Genomic DNA, 8,993 nt, shown 5'->3' on the forward strand with positions numbered 1-8,993 from the left:
TGTATTTCTGTTTTTTGTTATTTTTATAGATGTTATTTTTTATTGTACACCACTCTGGTCAACTGTTGATATCTTAAATGTGCTTTATAATTATATATTATATATTAAATAAATGTGGATATCATTGGATTTGATATAGTCTGGCATTCCTGGCAGTGAANCTACACGACGCTCTTCCGATCTGAGTGAGAGGACCAGTCTTACACTGGTCCTCTCTGGATTTGATATAGTCTGGCATTCCTAGCAGTGAATCTGGTAATCGTGTTAATCTTGGTATATTGTGATGTTTTTTTGTGATATGCACTTTAAAATCTTCGAAGTTCACAACATTATAGAAAAAATAAAATCATGTCAAGTGTCAGGTCAGATATGTTGACAACAGATTATTGGCAGTTTATCGTTATCTAAAGGGGTCATATTTTGGCAGGCTAACTAGATTTGCGTGGATTAGTGGAATAATAGATTAGCTTATAGACCGAAAATTGATTAACAACAATTTTGATCATCAAGTAATATTTTCAGACTTTTTTTTCCAGCAAAACTATTTATTTTAACGCTATTTTCATACATTTTATGGCTGATCAAGAAAATGATTGAAAGATCAATCAATAATAAAGAAAATAATTAGTTGCAGCCCTTAAGCTAAGTTTGCTTTGTCAGTTGGTTCAGTTAACTGCACGGCATTTACATCTCGCATTTTAATGTGTAAATACTCACTATCAAGTAGGGACAGAGGGAAAAATACTCAACACAGTATAGTAATGGGATATTTTGCATGGCAGTATTGTATTGAAACGCTGACACCAAGTATTGATATTCTCATTATGTAATAAATTAATATTGCAAATCAAAATAAACTTTTTAGAACTTTATCTTACTGGATAAACAGATGTTGATTAAGTTTTACTTTAGTGACATAACTTGCATAAATAGACGTAATAAATCACAATATCTCACAATATATGCCAACATAAAAACATGTTTAAAATTGCAGTAATACTGCATCGTGACAATATCATATCCCCGATTATCTAGTGTATTTGGAACAAATCATTTTACTGTATTTAGGCATTTTTTATTTTAGGCTGCCATTATAACTGGGCTGAGTTTAAAATCACAAAGCGCTGGTGCAACCTGCTCCAGATGAGCACAAAAACAAGCTATAGCTTTAAACATGGGCGGGATGACTACTTGTATGACTAGGAGCATGGAAAGCAGCTGCTATCACAGGAAAAGCAGAACTAAAAGACAAAGCAGAACAACCTGTGACAGATCAGAAACGACAGCAAACACCAAAGAAGAAAATACTTGCTGAATAAGGTATCTATTTTGAGATCTGCTTCTGATGTAAAGTACCTTTGCGAGACTGGCTGTAAACAGCACACATTCAAACAACTCTCCCATTCTCCTCAGGAACTCATCCACATACGGCCTCTTCAGCACATACACCTGCAAAACACACAGGCCATCAGTACACAGTCCAACCACTTTAACTCTCATTTCAGTGTCTTTAGCATCAACTTATTGCTTCCATCCGTTGGCTGCTAATGGCCAGTTCCTGAAACAAGTAATCAAGAATAGGCCGTGCCAGTGTTAACCAGCCTATCCTGGATTACTTGAACCAGGCAGAGGCCCACAGAGGGTTGCTTACCAGCACATGGGGTCCCAGGGATCACATTTCAGAGTTAATTACATTTCCACATGTCCAATAGTGAGAAGTTGGACAAATGGTCCAATAACAGTGTGCTAGTTTAGCATTTTTTTCAAAATCTTCGCAGAGGCAGCAAGATGTACAGCATCACTTATTAATGAAATTTTAGATGAACTGGGCTGAAATGACTCATTTTCTTGCTGATGCATCCACTTGCGACTCTCTTTTTCAACATCTGGCCAGTAGAGGGCTCCGTGCGCCAGTCAAGAGCAACAAAAAAAAAAACCTGGCTGATCAGTTACAAGACCCATCCCTTTTCAGCTCAGCAACCACTGCAAACACATCAACATACATACACAAACACAGCCCCCTCCCCTCCACGCCAAACACACTCGCACACAGTAGTTTACCTGGTGTGTGGCCCCCTCTATCTCCACAGGCACGATGAAGTCTGCATTACTAATAGGCTGTAGGGAGAACACAGAGGGAGATGGTTGGCATGCTCGTTCACATGAGCCGCGCTGTGTACATTCACATGGCATTACATAACAACTTCGAACTAGACTCCACACCGCTGCCATAAATCACAGCGAAGAGCCTCCACAAACAGGACGTAATTCACATGATGTTCCTCAAGCACATGTGATGGTTGCAGTGAGGAAACTCTAATAAAGATTAATAAACAACCACACCAGTGCACCGCTGCTACAACCTGCTATTATATATAATATTAACTCTTTTCTTATGCTGCTTTCAGATGCCTTTCACAGGCATTTATATTCTTCAAAAACATAGGTAATAAGGCAATAAACTTGGTAAAAATAAAAAAAAACAGGTTCCACAAATTGCAAGAAATAAGTAGATTTAATTTTTTTTTTTTAATGAAGAAAAAAATACATCACATTATCCCAATTGCATATTTTAAAATGTTGGAAAATTATTATACTGATTGAATTGAAACCTGGAGCAGCACAACTTTAATGTTGCTTTCAGATGTCTTTAAACCCCAAGAACTGATATGATATTTTTCAGAAACATGGGTAATAAGGCAATGAACAACTTGGTAAAAAAAAAAAAAAAAAAAGAGGTTCCACAAATTGCAAGAAATTAGTAGATTTAGAAAATTATTTTTTTAAAAGCAGTGGGAAAATGATGTGTGAAAAAGAGGAAGAATTATCACATTTACATGTTTGAAATTTTGTTACAAAATTATTATCATATTAACTCTTTGAAACCTGGAGCAACACAACTTTTCTTATGTTGCTTTCAGAAGCCTTTCACGTGTATTTACACCTTTAAACACTATAAACTGGTATGATATTTTTTAAAAAAAACAGGTAATGAGACACTGAACAACCTGGTAAGAAATGTTCCACAAATTGCTTGAAATTAGTAGATTTAGAAATGTGTTGTTTTTTTTTAACTGAGGAAATATGTCATGGGAAAAAAATAAAGAATTGTCAAAATTACAGGTTTGTAATTTTGTTACAAAATTATTATAATTTTTAAGCACTTTTTCCAGGTAATTTCCTTGATTGTTTTTCTTGACTAACAAATTTTGAGGTAACTGTGTTTAGTTTTTTACTAATTTCTTGCTATTGTTTGGGGCATTTCCTCTTCCATTGCTTGTCTTTTTCCCATGTTTTTGACAGAATTCAAGCCAGTTTGCTCAGGTTTTTAAGGGTTAATAAACATTTACTAGAGAATCAAAAGATGCTTAAACTGCACAAAAACACAAAACATGTTCATATGAGGCAGTGGCATGAAGAAAAATAATCTTATTTGGTGATATGGTGAAGGATTTCTTTGCTTTGGTACCTTGAATGAGCTGTGCACCAGCGTCTCATCCAGGTCTATGACCACACAGATCTTCCCCTGGTCCTGGGCCTCCACCTCAGGCAGGAGGCTCGGTTCAGACTGCTGAGGAGACACGCAATTTTAATGATGCTGTCCCACACATACCTATATAATTTGTCCTTTGCGATGTGATACCTTTGAAGCATGATTATTCCTCATAGTGCTGTGATTCATATGAAAATCAGACCTTGGCTGTTTAATTTCACCTCTGGGAAATTAGATTAGACGCAGTTTTGGAGCTGCATGTATGTGTGAATGATGAAGAAGTGGGCTTCATTATTTACTCTAACAGCTTATATGTTGCATATCTTTAGGATTAGCATATTTATGCCTTTCATTATACGTCCCGAAAGCGTCTCTGCAGGCATTACGTGCAGGGAGAACACATTAGCTTGACATAATCTTAATTTTAGATATCCAGTATTCCCCGTTTATTATTTTGTTTCATTCTTTATGAGCACAGTTAATATGACTGATTAACCCTATGAACCTTGAGCCAGTTGTAGCCATTACTTTCAAAAACGTGGAAAAAGGCAACCAGCAATTTGGTAGGAAATGTTGATAAGAAATTAACAGGTTTAGAAATTTATTTTTTTAAAAGCTAGGGAAAAACTATATTATGTTAAATAATTAATATATTTTGGGGTATTTTTCCAAATAATTTCCTTGTTGTTGTTATTAACTTCTTTTCTTTTTTCTTTAAACAATTTTAGTTTTTTCCATTTCTCCCCAACTAATTTTCAGGAAATTCTTTTTTCTTTCTTTGTCTTTTTTCCCCCATTAATTTTCCAGTTGTTTTATTGTACTTTTTTCTCTGTACTAATTTCTCGCTAATTTTGGGGTTATTTCTTCTTTCGTTGCTTATTGCCTTCTTCCAACGTTTTTGAAAAAAAAATGGCTCAAGTTTAAAGGGTTAATATGTTACATAATGTAAAAAAGGTTGTCAGTTAAGGAAGCCAAAATAAGATCAAAAACAAATACTTTACATGGGAAACAACAATCTTACAATCTCACAAACTAAACAACGCGGTGCAACACAACCCCATCGGTGTTTAATTCAGTTTCACACAACAACCCGGCCATAAAGATGCTTCTTCCTGTTTGCTCCTGATGCTGGAGGACACTCCTCAATGTGAACAAACATGGCATCTCATTAAAATGCCCCTTACATGCTACTGAAGCTCTAATCAGGCTGACAGCGTTCACCAGCGTGGCCAGCCGTGTGCAGCAGGCGCTCAAGGCTTTATTTTTTTTTCTCCACCTCAGCAATTACAAGGCACACAATACGCCATTCTCTGCTCTCTCGCCGTCTGCCTAAAGGATTGATAGTCACTCTGTCGCTCTTATCTTCCTTGGAGGATCAAGTGCGAACATCAAAGTGATTCCATATCCGCAGACAGTTGCGGTTAGCTTTCAAGATGTTCAGAGCAGGTGCAGTGGTGGTTTTAGTGCGCAGTTGTAAAGAAAATAGCACTTGAAGACAATATGAAGCTCATTTTTACAACAGTTTATTCCTGCAGATGGCCAAACTATTCAAACACCTCCTCTTTTATGGCGAGCAGAGAGTGTGTGGGTGCGACAAGGAAGTGAAATGTTAAATAAACAAAAATAAAGGCAGGACTGAAGCAAGGTCTTCAAATTGTTTTCAGTGGTGTGAAACATTGCTAGAATAAGAATAGTGTTACCTTGACAACCGTCCCATTTTCCTGTGACTCCAGCAAGGCCTGCTGGGAAGGTGGTGGTGTTGGTGGTGTTGGTGGCGGTGGTTTGGGGCCATCCTGAGCTTGGAGGCAACAGAAGAGTGCTTTGAAGATGTTACAACTCCGAGGCTGTTTCAGGGCAGTCCGGCTCACCTGGCCTGTTCAGCACAGAGAAAGACACACTTTCATGAGGAAAACTGCAGGTAGTCAACATGGAAATGTTAAGTGGGGCCTTGGATCACACATCAGATACATCTTTTTCACCCCCCCACACACAAAACAAATCTTGTTACATGAAAACTGATGAAAAATGTAATCAAATCAATCAATAAATTCAGAATAATTTGTCACTAGCTATTTGCAACGTGCAAAATGAGCTTCCCCCTTTTTCCTAAAGGCACCATCCATCTGTCTACAGGGATGGCACAGCCCGCACATGAAATCTGTTTTTAATGCGCCTGCCTCTGCTGCTGTTGCTGCTGCTGGAAATGGCTGGTACATGTTATATAATCACAGAGGGCGGGAAAACCCACACTTTTCAGCACTACCTTCAACAGAAAACACAGACAGAAAACATTCCAACCATTTTAAACTCCAAGACCTTACGGGGCTGCCTGAAGCAAGCCAGAACAGACGGACAGACAGGCAGACAGGCAGGCAGTGAGTCGGACCAGCAGTCACACCTCAGTGCTCTGTGCAGGTCTTTGATCAGCCACCCTCGCTGTCCCAGCCCCATGTAGTGAAAGAACGGGTGAAAAACATTTTTGCAAGTCCCCTCTAGTGTGTTTCATGTGAGGACTTGCAAACAGAATTTATACCATCAGGACAGAGTCAGTATAGTACACACACTCAGGTTTTACTATAAAGAGGAACTGCTCATAAACAGAAAAAGTGTAGTTTTCTTTCTACTAATCTACAGTTTTCATGCTGACCCTCACTGCTCTGAAGACATAATGCAGACACACCAATGTTACACAACACCATGTTTAAAAGACAAAGGAGCTTGATTTTGTAATTTCTCACATCCCCTTCACTACTCCTGCACACTTTATTTCTGCAAATATCAAGAAATCCTTTCAATATAATCCACATGATTAATGTGAACCCTGACAGCCAATCAGTGTAAGCCAGCCTATTGATTTCCCACAGGAAGGCAGTATTGGCCATGTATGACATAACACATTCATTATATCCCTCCTGCATGTAAAAGGATGAACATATAATAGCAGATTAATCCTGCAGACATCTATTAGTGACAAGATGCAATTTCTCACTTTAATCTAACAAAACACGCAAAGCAAAATAAAAATAAAAATTTAAAAAATCCAACCCTTAAAACATTACCTGCAATCATACAATATGCACGACATCAACAGCCAAGTAGTGAGCCAGAATCAATGAGCAAAGCCTCTTTCAAGCCTGAGGAAAGCGTGCAAACAACGAAATCTTTGAAACGGCGCTACAATGGGCGTGTGCAGAGGGGTGTGTTTGTGCATTCCGCTGTCAACACCGCGGCACCTGGTATTTCTATACAGCTCCCCTGTTAATCAGAAGCCACTCCAGACCCCATTTTTACACCCATCAGCTAATAATATGATTTAATACAGACACAGTGCTGTTTGTCTAGTAAAACACAAGCAAACGTGGGCACAGTGCAGCAGTCTTTAATGCTACAGCCGCGCACTGATCTGTGACCAACCCCCCCTCCACCTCCAAATCTAAAATATGAACAAAACATCACATCACAGTTTATAAATGACCCCAAACAGCTTGGTTTACACTGTACTGTAGTGCAGCCTGTGGTGACAGACGACCTCCTCGCGCTGTACCTGGTAGTAGTAGGATATGGGATGGTGCCAAACAAGCTGGAACCTGATCGACATAAATACACAGCAGCTTTTTTTTTTTTTTTTTTTTTTTTTGCCTTTTTTTTTTTTGGAGAGCTGCTCATGATCACCAGCAGCACTGAGAAGAGCCATAATCACAACACCACATGTTAGGCACACACAAAAAAGAGATAAAAACAGGATCAACAATAGCTAAGCTTTGGATGGCAGTGCGTAATGGAGACTGGGAACTTATGTTTGACCTTATATTAAATAGTATAGCTGTGGTACATAATAATGCTGCTTCTGGTTGATGTTATTATGTTTTTATTTCAAGAGTTGCATGCTTTTTATGAAGAAAAACAGCTCCTGTGGAGAATATTACGAGCCACATTATGCGTATTTCAGCGTATTGCTTTGCTTTTGTGATTTAATCTCAATTTTACAGTTTTTTAGGCATAAATAAAAAAGAAAAGGGGGCAATGCGCCTCTTTGACCGCGCTCAACCAGCGTCCGCAGCGCTCAACTGTCAAATGGGCGCACTACAGGCTTTATCAATACACCAGCCATTACTCCGAAAATACTCCAATAATACCACCACGCATTAACTGCATACAATAAGCCCCAAAAGCACACATAACAGGTGCAATTCTCACCTGTTTTCGGTGACACTTGAACGTCTTCTTTCTGCACTTGGGTGATAACAGAACTTTCCATCTGACAATCACGGAGCCCTCAAAATCCTCAAATCCTGTCCCCGAGCACTGATGGGCATCCCTCATTGGGTTTTATTGACAAGTCGAGTCAATTAATCGCCGAGGTAACTTATCATCCGCCTCAGAAACAATCCTCGGTGACATTTATCTTGTTCCTGGGTTTCTTTATTCCCCCCGCCGCTTCTTCTTCTTCTTCTACTCTCGGAGGTCCGCCGCCTGGGGAGGGGGCAAGGCACTTGAATATGTTTTTTTGGAGGCTATTTGAGACTGTCAGCTCCGTCGTATCGGGTTTAACCGCTACTATTACGGGTAATATCGCCGAGCAGCCCCCTTGTACCCGTCGCTGCGAAGTCTTCACTCTTGCACCAACAACATGGAGAATCCAGGCGAGAGAAGGAAAACAACCGAGGAAATGGGGCAAGGGAGGGCGGTTTCAAGCCCCCCCTTACTACAGATAAACAACATCGCCCGAAAACCCTTAAAGAGCGACGGAAAACACCGAAAATCGACCTCCACCGTCGGTTTCGGTGTAAGAAAACGGATTTCCGTGCTCGGTTATATGTAAAATACGAGTTTTGTTGTTATCCGGGGTTTTGTTTTTCTACGGTTGGGACTCCGCGGGCACCTTGAAACCGTCCCCGCTCCCTGATTGGACGCCCCGGAGGAGGCGGGGCGTGGCCAAGGCATTCCTCCCCGTCCTGCACGCGCCGCACCGAACACATTCCAGCGCTGCTCGTACAAATGAGATCACAATGTTTGTGAATTATTTACAAAATAATGATATTTTTTTTGCGACTGCAGCGCTGTGCAAAAGTCTTAGGCCACCTTATTTTTTTTTCTTATTTTAGCACGAGTATAATGTTTATATTGTTTCTCGTTGTTATTGCTAAATTGATTATGAATTGTTAAAAAAAGATAATAGAAAGGTAAACATAGACAGGTTGGCCATTTTTATATGTATCTACAGTAGAAAGGGGCAGGTATTATCAGTTTTTCTTCTTGCTCTTGTTTGTTCATGGAATGTGAGCAAGTATTATGAGAAAAGGTGTATCATGGGTTTTTGTTATTGTTTTGGAAATCACACACTGAAATTAGCAAGTAAACCACATAAGAATATCATCATTCATATTCATTTCTCTGTAGTCCCTTAACTAAAATAAAACCAGAACATGCGGGAAATATGTATACAGTAGTAAAAATGCAAATATTTCAGAATAAAACAACTTCAGCAGGCTAAAGTTGC

The 8,993-nt window shown here is 39.2% G+C and overlaps 1 protein-coding gene across 2 annotated transcripts; it reads right to left on the minus strand.

Annotated features, from left to right (window-relative positions):
* Positions 1-1,016: 1,016 nt before the first annotated feature.
* On the minus strand, positions 1,017-8,319 carry LOC121947525 (carboxy-terminal domain RNA polymerase II polypeptide A small phosphatase 2-like). 2 transcript variants are annotated; one of them, XM_042492607.1, is made up of 5 exons: positions 7,691-8,319; positions 5,194-5,366; positions 3,470-3,568; positions 2,062-2,118; positions 1,017-1,449 (listed from the first exon to the last, which is right to left on the minus strand). In XM_042492607.1, the coding sequence occupies exons 1-5, from the start codon at positions 7,749-7,751 to the stop codon at positions 1,225-1,227; spliced, it is 615 nt and encodes a 204-aa protein (XP_042348541.1). In that variant the 5' UTR covers positions 7,752-8,319; the 3' UTR covers positions 1,017-1,224. The 2 variants fall into 2 exon arrangements, with proteins under 2 accessions (XP_042348541.1, XP_042348540.1); XM_042492606.1 differs by having other exon boundaries at positions 3,470-3,571; positions 7,691-8,318.
* Between the last annotated feature and the right edge of the window lie 674 nt (positions 8,320-8,993).

The sequence above is a fragment of the Plectropomus leopardus genome, chromosome 8, assembly GCF_008729295.1.
Source record: "Plectropomus leopardus isolate mb chromosome 8, YSFRI_Pleo_2.0, whole genome shotgun sequence".
Taxonomy (NCBI): Eukaryota; Metazoa; Chordata; class Actinopteri; order Perciformes; family Serranidae; genus Plectropomus; species Plectropomus leopardus.

Coding starts and splice junctions, on each gene's coding strand:
- LOC121947525 (XM_042492606.1), bottom strand. CDS start 7,751: ATGGAAAGTTCTGTTATCACCCAAGTGCAGAAAGAAGACGTTCAAGTG. Junction 5,367..7,690: donor TCAAGTGTCACCGAAAACAG/GTGAGAATTGCA, acceptor TGTGCTGAACAG/GCCAGGTGAGCCGGACTGCC. Junction 3,572..5,193: donor AAAATGGGACGGTTGTCAAG/GTAACACTATTC, acceptor GTGTCTCCTCAG/CAGTCTGAACCGAGCCTCCT.